The following is a 17,900-nucleotide window of genomic DNA, read 5'->3' as shown; positions in this document are numbered from 1 at the left end:
ATAGAAACATGTAATGTAATCACCTTGTGTTTACTTTATGTTATAATGATATTGCTTGGTGAATATCTATGAATTATAAACTCGCTTAGAGCAAAATAAATACTATGAAATGTAAATGGCCCCCAGATTATCTTATGATAAAATGTTGGTCAGCCGTTGTTTGTTTATAAAGAATAATAAATCAAAAGTGTTATAACTGAGGAACATATTACAATTACCATTGCATTGCTCTTATAAGCCGTGCATTAAGTGGGATATTATCTAATATAAAATCTCGATTACCTTCAAAAATAGTTTTTTACTCTAACTTTTATACAGGGTAATGTGATTACAGATCCTCTTGTTATTTCTTCTGTCAGCTAATTAGACCAATGAGTTTCTTCGACCCAGCATCAGCATCGCTCTAATAGGGTCTCTTGAGGTCTTTGGTTTCAAGTTCCACGCAATAATGCATAGTTGTGGCTGAATCTTGATGACTTTTCTTCGGTAGCCAGTAACTACACCCCAAAGAGTTGAACAATCTAATATAAATTATGTTAGCTGTAGGAGATGCAGGATCTGTAGGAGATGTAGGAGATGCAGGAGATGTAGGAGATGCTGGAGCTGTTGGAGATGTAAGAGATGTAGGAGATGTAGGAGCTGTAGAAGATCTAGGAGATGCAGGAAATGTAGGAGCTGTAGGAGGTGCAGGAGATGTAGGAGATGCAGGAGATGTAGGAGATGTAGGAGATGTAGGAGCTGTAGGAGATGTAGGAGATGCAGGAGATGTAGGAGATGTAAGAGATGCAGGAGGTGTAGAAGATGCAGGAGATGTAGGAGATGCAGGAGATGTAGGAGCTGTAGGAGCTGTAGGAGCTGTAGGAGATGCAGGAGATGTAGGAGATGTAAGAGCTGTAGGAGATGTGGGAGCTGTAGAAGATGTAGGAGATGCAGGAGATGTAGAAGCTGTAGGAGATGCAGGAGATGCAGGAGATGTAGGAGATGCAGGAGATGTAGGAGATGCAGGAGATGTAGGAGATGCAGGAGATGTAGGAGATGCAGGAGATGTAGGAGATGTAGGAGATGTAGGAGATGCAGGAGATGCAGGAGATGTAGGAGATGCAGGAGATGTAGGAGATGCAGGAGATGTAGGAGATGTAAGAGATGTAGGAGATGCAGGAGATGTAGGAGATGCAGGAGCTGTAGGAGATGTAGAGTAAGATGCTGCTAAGGAAACCCGTAGAGCTGTTAAAATAAGAGAAGAGGAATAATTACTGTATTGTTTTACCCTTGACCTCTTACTGTGACAAGCATGGCCTACTCCAGGTTTAATTATTAAAAGAGCATGCAGCTAGCTTAAAAACTTCAGTCCCATGATCAGGGTAAATATCTTCAGTCCCATGATCAAGGTAAATATTCTTAGTCACATGATCAGGGTAAATATCCTTAGTCACATGATCAGGGTAAATATCCTCAGTCACATGATCAGGGTAAATATCCTTAGTCACATGATCAGGGTAAATATCCTCAGTCGCATGATCAGGGTAAATATTTTCAGTCACATGATCAGGGTAAGTATTCTCAGTCACATGATCAGGATAAACATCCTCAGTCACATGATCAGGGTAAATATCCTTAGTCACATGATCAGGGTAAATATCCTCAGTCACATGATCAGGGTAAATATCCTCAGTCACATGATCAGGGTAAATATCCTCAGTCAAATGATCAGGATAAACATCCTCAGTCACATGATCAGGGTAAATATCCTTAGTCACATGATCAGGGTAAATATCTTCAGTCCCATGATCAGGGTAAATATCCTCAGTCACATGATCAGGGTAAATATCCTCAGTCACATGATCAGGGTAAATATCCTTAGTCACATGATCAGGGTAAATATCCTTAGTCACATGATCAGGGTAAATATCCTCAGTCACATGGTCAGGGTAAATATCCTCCGTCACATGGTCATGATAAACATCCTCAGTCACATGATCAGGGTCAATATCCTCAGCTAACTAACCAAAGTTAGCATATTCATTTACATAACCGTGGTATATTTAGTCGGCGATCTCTGGACATTTACTCCTTCTCATGATCATGTGAAATATACTGAATCATCTGACCATGACAAATCTTTTTAGGTAGAGGTTATTAGTATCAGAAAGGAAAGACATATTTTTTCAGTTGCTATAAAGAATTTTGCATTTGTTGCATTTTCCAAGACTTCTCCTACATACATGTATTTTAAAACAATGCAGGCCACTACTTTGCAATATTTCATAGTTTTAAAATAGCCTTGGTTATTGTACTATACAAGACACAAAACACAATGTTATGTTTCCAAGCTGCACGGGCCCAGGGAGCAAAGCCAGAGACCTAGTGATGCCTCCTTTAGAGTGCCTGTTGTATTTCAGATGAGAATGGCACAGCTGAGCCCACAAGGCTGGACATCAAATGTGATAAGCTCTTTTGGAGAAAAACTGTGGAGTACCTGCCTCCTGATGCCACTGAGGAGGCGATTACTTTTAATATTTTAGGTCTAATAATCAGGCAAACCTTTGCTTCTTCTCTAGGTCGCTGGATGGGGTTTTCTTTTGACTGAGTCCAGTTGTTTCTGAAATAGCTCACTCGGTTTCTCTCCTTTTATCAATAGATGATATTACTAAAATATAAAAACAGGCACCTTTTTATAGTGTTTATCCAAGGCTCTACTTTCTCGGACCAATATTTTGTATTGTTGTTCGAATTGTAAGGGCATGGTTCACCAAAGTTTCATATTTTAGTAATTCGCTCTCTTCTTCCTAACTTGGTTAACATTCGCTTTTCGTCTGTATTTGTCCAACAAGCCTTCATAAATATTCAACTAAAAACAACATAATAGCTTGTCATCAAACCAAGAGTGCTATAGACGTATCCTTCACAGAGCCTGCTAGTTTTTTTTGATAAGTAGCTGGATAGTCATTTAGCTTCCAGCAATTCCTACCAAATCCACCATTTAATATACCAAAGTAATGACTTGCTTTTTTATCCTTGTTGCTAGTGTAAATGTGGTGCCATACTTTGCAGAACATCCAATGATCGAATATGCCTTCATGATCCTTATCTTCGGCCTCTGCTCGCAGGTGATTGGCCACTCAACCCTCATGGCTGATAGGCGATATCCGAACAAATCTTGCTTGATGTTCTTCACCGGAACGTTCTACGTCATCTCTGGTGAGGTCCAATAGCAGCTTAGATTACTATTTTTGCAAATGTCAACGCTGAGCTCAGTCTACAGCTCAGTTTCCTTGCTTGCTGGACTATGAACTCTCTGACACGGGTCAATATTGTACAATGAAGCGCTTTCAATAATTTTATCTTAGTACATAATCTGACAAGTTGGGTGGTTTTGTGGGAGTTGTGTGCTTTTTAGTAATTTGAAGTTCTGGTTATCACTTTAAAATATATTAGACTGGGCAAGCTTAACATTTTTTGCGGGGTATTAGAAGTGGTTGTCAAGTTAATATTGTCACTAAATAGATGTCTTATGGCAGCCCTTTTGTAAATACAGCACCCTTGTAGCACATAGGCAAAATGTTGTGTGCTAATAATTTGCTAGCGAGGAAGATAGGAGTTACCGCATGTAAGACTAATTTTAATGTCAAATACAAAGATGAACTTTCATTCAGTCATGATCCACAAAAAAGCGTTATACTCTTGCTTCATGTCATGAAGTATTAAAGGTCGGGTGTTTAGTTACATGTCCCTTTGGTCTTTATGGTGCCTTATGTTATGGATTAAAACTGCGTGGTGGTAGGATAGCAAGAATTGAGACTTGCCAAAAAAACTGAATTTTAAAGCATGGCTGTGAATATATAACAAATATAATTCATTTTATTTTGTTTTGCAACATTTAGTTTAACATTTGTGATGGGATTTGTCTAATATGGAAATGAAGAGTGGAAAATTCTACACTTTAAATATGCCATGTAGAACAGACATGTAAATTATAGAGCCAGTTTAATTAGTTATTGTGAGGGTTTTGAGGGCAAGACGGAGGAGTTGAGAAGCATGATGATAGGTTTGAGCAGCGTGACAGGGGAGGTTAGGTCATGAAGGAGGGGTTGGATGCATGACGCAAGTACTTATCATAGCCACTGCACTATGTTTGCTCAATTGACTTGCAACGTCTAAGAAAATTATGATGCAATATCACAAAAGTGCCAATAAAAACCTTTATTTATTGTCCGTGTGAGGCTTCGCATGAAGGCCATAAAGTTTGCCTATCATCACATAGCAGGGTAAATTGAGTAAGATAAAGGATCTGGCAATGCTTTTCTTCAGGTCATGCCGTGTTAGCAACAGTCCATCTGTAAACAACATTATCTACGTATGTATGCCATGATGCTAGCAATGAATATTTGGAACTAAAATCTTTAGTTTGATTTGCCTAGTTAGTAGTCAAAGAGGCCGTGAATATCAAAAGCTGGTATTCAAGCAATTCTGTTGGACAGTGAGAGCAAAGGCTAATCTGTAGAAGATGAAGGGTATTATAGCTTTAGTTTGTGAGGAACGGCGGTGAAAGTGAAAGGGCAATTACTGGTCTAGTTTTTGCTTCTAGCACTGCTTCTGATGTTAGATGTAGATAAAAAAAACGTACTAGGAGTCGTGTTATCTCTGTAAACTAAACCAAATTTATTTATGGCTTAAAACTAGATCTACTAAAAGAGAAGTTTTGTCACAAATGGTTACAAATTTTCAAGTTTCTCAACTTTTTGCACTAACCCGTTAAGTTTCAGGTGTTTGCCGTTTCAGTAGTTTCTTTCATCTTCTAGTTCAAGATGTAATTTTATGGGGGCTGATTTCAACCTCTCCAACAATAACGATTTTATTCTAGGCCTGAGTCTACTCGCTGGCACCATCATATTTATGGGGCTAGTTACCGGGGAATCCCTCCACCAGAACCCGATGAGTGAAGGAGAGGTACCAATATTCCGGTATAGCTATAGCTCCTCTTTCTACGTGCTAATGGCTTCTTTTGCTCTCATAAACATCACCGGGGTTCTAGCTGTTTATCTCTTCATTTCTAGGTGAGCATTTACTGTATCTATTTTGCAATTACTGCTCTTCTCATAACTGAATATTAGCAAAACTGTTCTTATTGGTCAAGTAAATCTGTTCTTGTTGGTCAAGTAAATCTGTTCTTATTGGTCAAGTAAAGTTGTTCTTATTGGTCAAGTAGAGCTGTTCTCATTGGTTTAGTAAAGTTGTTTTTATAGTAGGTCAAGTAAAGCTGTTCTTATTGGTCAAGTAGAGCTGTTCTCATTGGTTTAGTAAAGCTGTTCTTATTGGTCAAGTAAAGCTGTTCTTATTGGTCAAGTAAAGCTGTTCTTATTGGTCAATTGAAGCTGTTCTTATTGGTCAAGTAAATCTGTTCTTATTGGTCAAGTAAAGCTGTTCTTATTGGTCAAGTAAAGCTGTTCTCATTAGTTTAGTAAAGTTGTTCTTAGTGGCCAAGCAAAGCTGGTCTTATTGGTTTAGTAAAGTTGTTCTTATAGTAGGTCAAGTAAAGCTGTTCTTCTAGTAGGTCAAGTAAAGCTGTTCTTATTGGTCAAGATGATCATGTACATTACAAGTTAGTTGGCATAAAAATAAGCAAAATTTGTATTTATGATTGTGCTGTTACATTTATACGAGCGTTAAAAAAATTGTGTAATACTCATAAAGTTGAGGTGGAGTTGTGCCATCATGAGCTACATAATTGATGGAAAGCAGCTTGGTTATTGGTCTGACTAGTGAACCGGAAACATGCTTGCTACACCTATCATGAGTTTTAAAACATTTTGTAAAGTTTTGTGACAAGTATTGATTTGTACCGAATATGTTGAAAGAAAAAGATAAATTTAAAAATGTACGTACTACATGTAGATCCCAGATAACTATCCTACTGCATTAATAAACATTTGTAAAGGTCAAGGAAAGATACTACAATATATTTAGCTAATTTTTATGCAACCATCAAGAAGGTTTTTGTGGATTGCTCTTTTTACAGTTATAAAAGAGCCTACAAGAAAAGACATGCTAGCCGCCAACGCGTAAAACCACATGCATCAATATTGAAAGATCTAGGAAGCAGAAAAAATAGTTCTGACCCAGAAAATAAACAGAGTAACGGAGGAGGGCAGTGCAAAAACCTCCCTCAGTGTAGTCATCATGCAACAGATGATAAAGATCTCACCACAAGCTGTTCAGCCAATTATACGAGGATGATAAACAGCCAATCAGCAAATAGTGTACTCAGCGACTGCAATGGGTATCGTAACGGAGGTCTGAGCCTTGAGCGCAGTGCTAGGCATCCCAAAGACCAGCACAAACAGATAACTCCCAATTTGGATGGCAGTGTATACACACACGAGACTTGTGAAGTTCACACTGAAGCTAGGCCCCTTCCCTTCACCCTAGCTAACACTCCAGACTCTTCTAAAACAGAGTCTATAGAAATTGACAACGGGTATTCTATTGATTTGGAGTTGTTGCCCCCACCACCAACCTTCGACTCCCCATTTCCCAGCCAATCCTCACCAACCTTACAAGTATTTAGTTCTGGCTATCCTGGCCACCGAAAGGTCACTACTACAGTTTAATTTTAATGTTATATTTGAACACATTAATTCTTGCCTCGCTGTGGGTATTGGAAACATTGGAAACATAAATATATAAAAATATTGAAAACATTTAGAGATTGCTAGTGGCTAACATCAGTTAAGTCATCCGCCTTAGAAAAGACAGTTTTTTGTTTTAGATGAATGCAGAATTACGGAATTTTTTTGCATTAATAAAGTAAACATTCAACTAGTTCACAACTCTAACAACTTGTCAGTCAAGAACTTCATACAACATCAGGATTAGTACTACGGGTTGCTCAACTGGAAACTGATTATAATACAGTTCACTCTTGTCAAAGTTCAACACGCCTACTCAAGATCAGGAAGGTTTCCTAAGAAAAACCTATTCAAAACAGGCCAATCGCTCATTGGCATCAAAACACTACATGTGGAATATCAACAAGCATTGTTGTTATCGTAGTCGTCTGCTGCAAGCTCACCCATCTTGCACCCTTACAGATGTTGATGCAGTTTATTGTTTGGATATATGGAGACTTTCTCTAAAGAGCGATATTCTATGAAACACTTAAACACCTCTCTGACTAGTACAAAATCAAACTTGACCTTTTGCTCTCAGCACGCTTGTTTATAGACGCTGCAAGGTGTAAACTAATTCCTTGATGAAGCACTGAAGAGGTGGTTTTACCTAGAGCACAGTCCACACAGCAGCGTCTTGTTGAGCACCCTAGACGCTATCTGCCAACTGATTCACTTGAATACTCGCACATTTCATCATGTTTATCTTTAAGCTAAGTTCTAGGCAGCCCTGTGACATGCACTATAGGGGGGGCCTTGGTGCTCCTCCCCCCTTAACACATCCACTAACATGACCTGGCTAGCTAGTCTAGGGAGGGTGAATGACTGCATTGATGTCAGACATTGAGTGTAGGCAAATTATAATTTATTCTGTGTACGAGGATTAGAGGCAAATGAAAGCAAGAATGAAGCAATAGCCTAATTCAGCGGCAGTGCTTGTCATAACTTTGTTGCAACCAGGCATACACATTCTCAGTTGAGCGTATGATGCCTCAGCAGAGGTTGATGTGTACAAACTGTTTTTTTTTAGTTAGACATTTACAACATTTGTATTTGCTGACTATAGATTGCTCAGGTGAGACATGAGAGAAAAGGGGCTCACTCATATTTTGGAGTTATCTACCTTGAGTTATCTACTCATTCAGCCAGGATTGGTCATGTTTTACACTGCAGCTCATGTGACAACAGTATATATTATTTCATTAAAGTTCACAAGACCTGTAGCGTGAGTCAAGAAGAAGCAAGACATTGAAGTAGTCTTAAAAGGCAGTTGTACTAGTTGTGATTGAAATTTTCTAGGTGTGAGTAAAATTTGTATTTTGCAAATTTGTAAAACTTGCTGACTTCTTGAAAGTTTTTAGTGTCACAATTATAGGATTTTTTATAAAAACTTTAGTGATTAACAATTAAGTTGATCCAAGATATTTGTTAAAAAGATTAAATTTAGGTTTTAATATCAAGCTCCTAGTAAATCAAATACAAGTGGTAAGAAACTTGAGCAGAACAGGCTCAAACATAAACGAAGGGTGAGGCGATTGTAGTGTGGTTTTTACACTCATCTAACAATAAAATATGATCTCACAGTATTGCACCCTCTCAATCTCTTTACTGTTTAAGAGAATGTGCGTGGAGCTGTCAAAAACAGGAAGTCTGGATTACTTGAGTTCAAGATAAAACAATTAGATAGAAAGTTCTGGAAATTTCTCTATGTTGATTATTGAACAACACCTTGCTAGTTGCTAGATTATCAAATGTAAAGTTATGAACTGGTATTTCATATATTAGTTAGCAATGTAAAAATACTTCATGTTTGTATAAAAAGTTTGTACCATTCCACAAACGGTAGAAACTGTCAAAAGTTGATTGAAGACAGCTGTGTGTCAGACATCCAATAGCCAAACAAGGTAGCAAACCTGAATTGTAAAATATCAAACTTGCACCTAGATGTCAGCAAATAGGTATCAAATTCAAAGGAATTTGAAAGTCCAGCTTAGTAACTACTTGCTGAGAACTAATAGAGTAGTTCAGTAGACCAGCAGTTATATATTATATTATAATTATTAAGAAAACGGATCTCCAAAAGTTTTCACTCTGATTTCAGCGCTTCAAAAATAATACTATAGAGAAAAATACCCTTGACAATAATTTTCAAAAACATTTAAATAAATACTGTTAATGATAATAATAACTTTTCACTGAAAAGGGTGGAAATATGGAATGTGAACGCGATGGAGTAAGATCCCTGGTTACGTAATAGTAACTGTAACTGTAGGAGTCTGTAAGTTTTTAAGAGGGTCAAGAGGCTAGGAGAGGAGGTATGACAGAGAAGGTGAGTGAGATGGCTAGGGGGAGAAGGACAAGGGTTATGTAGTTGTATGCCTATCTTCTCTTCAGCATTATGAAATCAGTTGGGAAGATTCCAATCAACTCTCCGTGGTGTATTTCTATGACAGCCTGTTTTATTAGACCTTTTTAGTTTGTATCTGCATATGGATAAGTAAATGTTGTAAGAATCAGCACAAGACAGCAATAGAGGTGCCCACCGAGCAGTCCGTTGCCCAGCAACTCAAACAACATAAGACTAAAAACATTCTATTTACAAACAGCCAGCGTGCATAGCAATTAGCAGAGATAAAGACAACCGGTGATGCTCAGCTGTCGGTCTAGGAGTCTCGTGCGCGTGAAACACTTCGTGACACGATGAAGAGAGGTTCTCGGATAGGATGAGTCAACAAGAGCAGCCTCGTACACCCACCTCGCTTGTTGGCAGGCAGTCAGTTGCTATGTATCGATACAAACCTAAAGGCAAAATTAGTTGTTTATAGTAATGGTCCATCTCCTCCATCTTACAACTCCACATAATCAGCCAATTATTCATTTGCTTACATTTTGTAATGTCTAGTACCAATAGCTTCCTGCATCTAATGACGCTGTTACAGTACATACGTGTGTATCGTATTGATCCGCAGCAAGCAAATACATGCAATATTTTTTTAACGCTTGACAACCTGAATCATAGATCGTGAGCTAACTGATTACCCTAAAATATAGCTATTCTTATTTATCCCTTTTTTCACTTTTTCCTTTTGGTGGCAATTTATAGGACAGAAATGTCTTATCTGTTCACGACTGAAAGAGGCTTTTCGCATATTTCCCTAATGCTCTCAATGCTAGAAAGCCTTAAATGTCTCCGCCACTTTCATATCTTTTGAAAGTTCAAATAGCTTCCATAGGGATCAAGATTATAGCCTGTAGACACACAGAGAAACTGAACTCGATGGTCAGAACTAAAAGTAACGCGCAGACAAATCCTCAATATGTTTATAATGTATAAAAAGTTGTTTTGCGTGTCTGAGGAAATACGTATAGCTAATTACACAGCTTGCGCAGGTAAATAATCGATAGAGCAAACAGCAATTTGCTGCAAACAGGATTTGGGTTCTCATCATGAACAAAAACAAGATCAAATATCCAATTACCTACAGAGTACTGGCTTGTCAACAAATTGCTCCCTGTCAAAATATCAATGGTAAAAAGCTCAAATCCATTTCTAACAAGTTATCTAGTAGAATGTAATAGAATATTATCTACAGAGAAAAAGGCCAACATGATAGACAAAAAGTATTGATTTGCAGAAGCAACTTGCTGTTGCTGTTTTCATATTTAAAGGCAGCTGACACGCTTTTTGCTGTTCAAAGTTGCACATTTTACATTGTCTTTTAGACAAGAATATTGTCTATCGTTATTTTCATCTAATTTTTAGAGAAATTTAACATTAACATTCCTTTTCCTAAAACATTGTTAGAAACAGTTGAGAGTAACATCCAGTGTGTTCATATTGAAACATGTTCATATATAAGCAGCAGTTGCTTCAGTATAGAAATATTCGTCTGTGTAAAAACACAACTCTGCAATTTATTGGCAGCATGAAAAACAAACAAAAGAAGGAAAAATACTGAGAAATAAACACCAAAATATTGATTTGAGCTGCTCTTGCAGAAGATATGATTAAAATAGTATAGTTTAGGCTTGTTTTTGGAGGCCAGTAACATAACCGACGGCCCTTAAAATGGTTATTTTAATTTTTATTCACTTACTAACGAGGGATAATGAGTTGCTAACACAATTATGAGACAAGTTAACTGAAGCTCTATCACAAATACACCAATCTGTCTAATATGTTTGAAAATCCTGAATATATTATAGCCTGTACAATGTGAACCCACTACCTGCACCCAGAGAACAGAATCTAGGCTATATTCTGAGTGTAAAGATTAAAAATATCTTTTGTACACATGCCTGTGATGAAATCATAAACACTTTCTACGAAGAGGCATCATACAACATCAAATACCCAAACCAAACAACAAGTTATTACCTGTAAAGGATAGGGCACGAGGAGTACGCAATAAGGAAGTAATCAAATCTGATTGGTTGACTGGCAGCACACTTACATTGTAGTTGTAGGTATGAACTGTTAGCCACAGTGATTCCCACTGGAGGCGGTCAACAATGAATTATGTATAAATGCCATTCCATAATCATAAGCAGCTTACAGGGGTATGCTAGCGGCCTAAGGTCTAGTTTAAGGAAAGTCTGATCTAAGGCTAACGCTATTTTTAGCATAACGTAGTCATGATGCGAAGTTGATGTACACTTTTTAAACTCAACCTAGAAACCTTTTTAAACTCAACCTATAAATATTAGTCGTAGAATCTTTATGTAGGATACTGTCCAATAAGATTCCTAATGTTATATCATCTCCTGGTTTGTCCATTAATGAAATGATATGAACAGTACCTCTAAACAAACATTCATTGATATGCACATATAATAAACGTTTACCTCTGAAATTCGGATTATAACACACATTTCCTCAGTTCTACAGAGCATGAGGCTCACATTTATTCATTTACAAGCAGCTCTTTTGTACTTATTCAGTTTGTTTTGAGAAATCGCAAAATGTTCCACCAAGGTATCTCCAATCTGCCTGACCATTCATTAGATTCCTACTTCCTCATAAAAAACCCTACACCTTATACCAGACGCCAACATCTTGCCAATTTAAATTATAGCAATTCACGTAATTTACTTTGCTATGTTTTGCTTTTGTTTTTGCCTCGTGGTGTAATTTACTTTAAACAGCATCAACCGGTGTAAATAAAGTCGATATCTGCCTACTTTCAATTGTCGTCTTTTTTCATGAGTCATTAGTCTTTTTTGTCATTAACTAGTGCCCATCGATACAGAATATTTAATAGTAGCAAGCACTACAAATAAAATAAAAATATAATCTATATAATACTCATCCAAAGAATTCATACTAGTAAAAGGTCATAGGATAACACATTAAAATGAAAAGTATAGTCATTTGAAAGCTGCAATGCTGATTGTCTGAAGATTATTATCAGCAAAATGTTTAAATTTAATGAATTTTGTAAAAGGCAGTCTTTTGCAAATTTCACAAAGTTTTGCGTAATTCAAGTCTAAGTAGCTTGTAGTTGAAGTATTTAAAAAGGAATAACAATTAAATTCGTATATAGAGAAGATGTGGAAGAACAACTATTAATAGAGAATGAGTGTTTCGCGCTTCAATACTGCTAACTAATCACTACCCAACTCTAGTAGTTACTACTCAACTCTAATAGTTACTACTCAACTCTAGTAGTTACTACTCAACTCTAATAGTTACTACTCAACTCTAGTAGTTACTACTCATGTGTAATACTTACTACTCAACTCTAGTAGTTACTACTCAACTCTAATAGTTACTACTCAACTCTAGTAATTACTACTCAACTCTAGTAGTTACTACTCAACTATAATAGTTACTACTCAACTCTAGTAGTTACTACTCAACTCTAGTAGTTACTACTCAACTCTAATAGTTACTACTCAACTTTAGTAGTTACTACTCAACTCTAGTAGTTACTACTCAACTCTAATAGTTACTACTCAACTTTAGTAGTTACTACTCAACTCTAGTTATTAATACTCAATTGTAGTAGTTACTACTCAACTCTAGTAGTTACTACTCAACTTTAGTAGTTGCTACTCAACTTTAGTAGTTGCTACTCCACTCTGGTAGTTATGCCTCTCATGGAAGTACTTTAGATACACCTTAAACCCCAGGCCTACCCTGTTTTGTAGGCAGACACAAGGAATAATGATAATCAGGCTGTTCTTAACCTGGCAGGTTGCTGCCGAACTTGATAGGACTGTTACGCAATTTTGAAAACAAAAATAAAAAATATCAGACATTAAAGGTCAGCACATGTTTACTTGAATGAAGAGAAAAACAAAGGAGCAAAATGTACTGTGTTCAAATTGATTAGTATTAACAAGCCAGCTGTAATTAACTTGATTTGAGTATTTGACAGCAGGTGATAGTAGCTATCTAGCATGGGTTGAGTTGTCATTCAGTTCTGTCTGAACAACAACTAAAAATTCATAGCTTCTATCTCAATGAGATTTTGTTTGCTACCGTTATAAAGTCATTTTTGATATTTATAAGATTTCATATCGCCTATTTGACCTCCCAAATCGTAAATACCGTATAAGTTAGTACAGAAATATTGGACAGCCCAATCAACAATGACAGATATACTTCGTGATTCTCTTGAACTTTATTTGATGTTTTGTTTCCCTCATTTCATATTTACAAACTTTTCATTAAACAGTCAGCTTTAAAAAACGCTACATCAAACTGTTAAATTGTAGATAAATTCAGTTTAGTTTATTTAGTAATTTGCAGCTCACCGGTAAAGGATTCTCACCGGTATTCTTGGAATTGTCTTCACTTTGAGATGGCTAACTAGACTGGCATGCGGTGGTAGAAAAGCTAAGCAACTATACTTGGAGGTTTTTGATTGCGTTCATCTCTGCTGTAGTATGGCAGAAGAGCGAGCACTGTGGGCTGATTTTTTAACCTCTCACCCAATTTGGTAACACCAGATCTAGTACATGCTTTTAGTTTATCCATCCAGCCCAGATTAGTTTATCCATCCAGCCCTGGAGCTTAATTTTTTTCTTCCAATGCAAAAAACTTTAAATGCTTTTGCTTTTTGGCAGTTTATCAAGTTGCTAGCGCAAAAACTTTGATTGGTTGCAATTTCGCAGACAGCTTCGTTTTTCCCTGGTTTATTTAACTAAATGTTCAGCCATACCCTTTGCTCTCATCGTCATCATTTTTGGGAGCTAGACCTCTTTTCGGAAGTCTCTCTCAACTTTTCTACTTTAAAATTTTATGAAAATGCAACCACTATCCGCATTTTTTCTGTACCCAAAACAGCGCCGCTATCAGCACCACGTATTATTGATTAGGGAACGGTCTTACAGGTTCAAGCTCATTATGCGCTAACTTCTCCTATCTGCAAGGCTATTGGTTGATTTGATGTCAATCCGCTATCGCCTGCCAGCGAACGTATAAAGCTCTTGTAAGCCAGTCTATAGGTTAGTCACAAAGTTCCAGAGTTGAGCGAAGTACGATTTTTCTTGTAATTCAATCCATCGCATCAGTATCAACGACGTCACCTCAAGTTTCACTTCAGAGGAGTCTTCTATACATCAAGAACTCAGTACCAGATCAAAGTAGCTTCTATAATCAGCGTGGAGAAAAGGAAATTGCTGCAAACTATTTGAACAAGCAAATTACCGTATTGATTACCACATGTGGAGCGGCAGCATATGTAAAAAGATGACAATAAGAGCTGAGTTTCTGCTGTGCTTTGCACCACCCGTCAGTAAGGGGGGAGACGAAGAGAAGCGCAGATCGGCTAAAGGAAACAGCAAACCTGATAGCCTAATGCACAGAACAAGGTAGGCCTCGTCTCTCGGTCTCTTTCTTCACTTTCCTTATCTAAGTACCACCTTGGTAGACAGCCAAAAGAAAATATGGCTGTTAAAAACTTCTAAATTCATATAACTCTAGCAAAAACATATATACAGGTATATATAAATTGTATGTATATATTCAATATATATTGTATGTACATATTGTATACATATATATTCATATAACTATAGCATTGATTCTTGCAAGGCTCCAAGGCAGCTACCTGCAGACCAGACATTAGGGCTTCTACCTGCTATTGCAAATAAAGCTGGTTGTGTGGAGCTGCAGAAGTTGAACAAGAATCAGAACATATGTATTTAAGGTCTGCATTAGGGGTGTTTTCTAATTCTTTTGCTAGTCTATCAGCTTGTATTACTGATAGTCAATAAATATTTGCTCTCTCGTTTTGGGAGAGCCTTGAACGGGCAGTTGAGAATTGGCCTGCGGTATTTGCACGGGCAGATAGCTGTGAAAAGTATAAGCATAGAATTCCTGAGTGCAGCTGCTACATATCGAGTCCCTTGTTTGACACCGCATGCTCTATAGGTAATGATTATGAATTCTCTCCTTTAAAAGGCACAATTCAAATAAATATCGATTCTTAATGCGGCTGATGTTAGGATGGGAATTGACTAGTTAGAGCAGCAGAATGGCTTTTCAAGGATAGAGGCGCGGTTGTGAAGAATTGCCCTGAAATAATGAAGGCATGCCAAAAACGTAAAAAATTGCGTTCATATATCTATAAGCATTGTTTACTTATGGGCAAGGAATGTGAGGCGCATTGCCAAGTCAGTATTAATTAAAGAATGTTTTCTTATAAACACATTACCTCAAATATCATAAGATTATGTAATGCAGTTGTTATTTGTGTTTAACATCGCCAGCTTGTTAAACCTTTGCTTTTCAAGCTAGGTAGAAATTTCGTTCTTCTTTTCGTTGAGTAATTTTACAAATCTTTCTTTGCAGACTTGACCGAGAGGAGGTACTAAGCTGGGGAAAGTCATTTAAAGCCCTCATAGAGAGTAAAGGTAAGCAAGATCTTAAATGAATTTGTAAAGAACGTGGCAGAACACCATAAGAAAATTATCAAAAAAATTATAATAAAAATAAATTTTTTTAATTGTTATTATAAAATATTTATTTAAAAAAATTACATTAACAAATAATTTTTTTATGTTAAAATGGCTGTGCTAGCTGATTAATATTTCAGTGCTTTAGGACCCTTTGGTTAGCAGTGATGAATATGTGCGGTTAGGGCTGGCAATGCAAAGGGTTGGCTGGGTCTGACTTCTACTGGCAGCAGCTTAGGTCATATAGTAAAATGCTAATAGTATTATCACTAGTGCTGCCTGCAGCTATAATCAAATCTGAAAACTTTTCTACTGGTAGTTGAGGGGTTAACAGATTAGCTGCTTTCCGATCGACAGCAAACAGAGAATAAGGCGTGAGGCTGTAGTTAGTCAGCACAGCAGCGTTTAAAATGCAGCCTTAGTGATATTTATAGTGCCCTGGCAATCGCCCCAAGTGTACCCTTGCATTTCATCTTGCTCTTAGCTAGTTGCAACGAAAAGCAGGCTGTCAACAAACCTAGGTCAGCATTTCTTCATGTGTGATGAATAATCGTGTATGCAGACATGACATGTAGCCGCTTTCACATGCCTCTCATTTCTGCGGGGCACCATCTGTTGCAACTCCCATAGTTCTAAAGTTACTCACTTGTCATCTGGGCTAAAGTTTAATCATGCTCAGGCATCAAGCTGCTGAAGTCTAGTTGTAAAGGGCTCAGGCATCAAACTGCTGAAGTCTAGTTATAAAGTGCTCAGGCATCAAACTGCTGAAGTCTAGTTATAAAGTGCTCAGGCATCAAACTGCTGAAGTCTAGTTATAAAGTGCTCAGGCATCAAACTGCTGAAGTCTAGTTATAAAGTGCTCAGGCATCAAACTGCTGAAGTCTAGTTATAAAGTGCTCAGGCATCAAACTGCTGAAGTCTAGTTATAAAGTGCTCAGGCATCAAACTGCTGAAGTCTAGTTATAAAGTGCTCAGGCATCAAACTGCTGAAGTCTAGTTATAAAGTGCTCAGGCATCAAACTGCTGAAGTCTAGTTATAAAGTGCTCAGGCATCAAACTGCTGAAGTCTAGTTATAAAGTGCTCAGGCATCAAACTGCTGAAGTCTAGTTATAAAGTGCTCAGGCATCAAACTGCTGAAGTCTAGTTATAAAGTGCTCAGGCATCAAACTGCTGAAGTCTAGTTATAAGGTGAAGGTCTCTTCAGTAGTAAAACAAGTTCCATAATAGAGAAGGATCTATATGCGCAGAACACGCTTCTTGTTATCAACTTGACCTCCTTGCGCAGGGTCAAATAGTTGAGTTATCGAAAGTACACAAAAATATTTTATTTATTAAAACATGTAGCAAAATCCGGTTGAAGCTTGATTTAGACAGCATCTAGTGCCTTATGTTTTTTTTTGTTAATCTGTGATTAGTTATTGTGGTTGTTAAACCTCTTCTACTTGTGCTATAAATGTTAATATCAAGTGGCCCAGATGGACTACTATTTATTCATTAATCTTCAAATTTGAGCCTAAAGTTTTTATTCTTTCCTTTGGTTATCCAAAATAAGCAGAGTATATGAAATGATATCATTTAGTATTATCTGAGCATCTTACTTTGTTGTAAGTCTGTGAAAAAAATACTGAGTTGTAATATCAGAAGTGCTTTTTGTAGATGGCAGGGCCGTATTCAGAAGCTTTCTCAAAAAAGAATACAGTCAGGAAAATATATTATTTTATGAAGCCTGCGAGGAGCTGAAGCAATTGACAGATGATCAGGAAATATTTGACAAAGCGAGAAATATTTATGATGACTATATATCCACGTGGTCACCGCGGGAAGTGAGCTTAGATTCAGTCTTGAGAGACGAAATACAAGAGCGCATGATAAACCCTGACAAGGATATGTTCAACAATGCAAATGATCATATATACAACCTGATGCTGAGGGACTCATATCCGAGGTTTAAAACATCTGACATTTACAGAGCAGCCCTTGATGAGAGTCGGACTGGCTACGTATAGATTTCTACTTTTTGTTCTTTTGGTAAATAATATTTATTTATAAATTGTTGAATTATTTATTAATATTCTATAGAGAGGAAATAATCTCAATACAATGTGAATATGCACATTTAAAGTTATTTAGCTATCTTCTTGTGGTTATCGGATATGCGTAAGCCAGGCGGAGTACAGCAAGAACATTATGGGAGCTGGTAAGAGAGAGGCAGCCAGCAGAAGCATTATGGGAGCTAGTACGAGAGAGACAGCCAGCTAATAATAAATAGCTTTCTATTCCCTATATAGATGAGGAGCATTATGTGAACAGAAGCTAGTTGTAGGAATCAA

At 37.2% G+C, this 17,900-nt stretch overlaps 4 protein-coding genes across 4 annotated transcripts; 3 read left to right on the top strand and 1 right to left on the bottom strand.

Annotated features, from left to right (window-relative positions):
* The first annotated feature begins 533 nt into the window (after nucleotides 1-533).
* Nucleotides 534-1,199, top strand: LOC137393226 (paraneoplastic antigen Ma6E-like). The gene has a single exon (XM_068079682.1). It carries the CDS (start codon nucleotides 534-536, stop codon nucleotides 1,197-1,199), a length of 666 nt encoding a protein of 221 aa, XP_067935783.1.
* A 108-nt stretch (nucleotides 1,200-1,307) lies between these two features.
* Nucleotides 1,308-2,159, bottom strand: LOC137393225 (uncharacterized). The gene is made up of 2 exons (XM_068079681.1): nucleotides 2,109-2,159; nucleotides 1,308-2,000 (listed from the first exon to the last, which is right to left on the bottom strand). Exons 1-2 carry the CDS (start codon nucleotides 2,157-2,159, stop codon nucleotides 1,308-1,310), a joined length of 744 nt encoding a protein of 247 aa, XP_067935782.1.
* A 244-nt stretch (nucleotides 2,160-2,403) lies between these two features.
* Nucleotides 2,404-8,054, top strand: LOC137394664 (uncharacterized). Its single transcript, XM_068081423.1, has 4 exons — nucleotides 2,404-2,522; nucleotides 3,052-3,198; nucleotides 4,862-5,054; nucleotides 6,017-8,054. The coding sequence occupies exons 2-4, from the start codon at nucleotides 3,060-3,062 to the stop codon at nucleotides 6,606-6,608; spliced, it is 924 nt and encodes a 307-aa protein (XP_067937524.1). The 5' UTR covers nucleotides 2,404-2,522; nucleotides 3,052-3,059; the 3' UTR covers nucleotides 6,609-8,054.
* Nucleotides 8,055-14,153: 6,099 nt separating this feature from the next.
* LOC137394628 (regulator of G-protein signaling rgs-2-like) lies at nucleotides 14,154-17,675 on the top strand. Its single transcript, XM_068081377.1, has 3 exons — nucleotides 14,154-14,483; nucleotides 15,466-15,527; nucleotides 17,227-17,675. The coding sequence occupies exons 1-3, from the start codon at nucleotides 14,335-14,337 to the stop codon at nucleotides 17,574-17,576; spliced, it is 561 nt and encodes a 186-aa protein (XP_067937478.1). The 5' UTR covers nucleotides 14,154-14,334; the 3' UTR covers nucleotides 17,577-17,675.
* The last annotated feature ends 225 nt before the right edge of the window (nucleotides 17,676-17,900 follow it).

The sequence above is a fragment of the Watersipora subatra genome, chromosome 4, assembly GCF_963576615.1.
Source record: "Watersipora subatra chromosome 4, tzWatSuba1.1, whole genome shotgun sequence".
NCBI classification, from domain to species: domain Eukaryota; kingdom Metazoa; phylum Bryozoa; class Gymnolaemata; order Cheilostomatida; family Watersiporidae; genus Watersipora; species Watersipora subatra.
The sequence above is the reverse complement of the archived record's forward strand: the minus strand, read 5'-3'. Positions and strand labels throughout refer to the sequence as shown.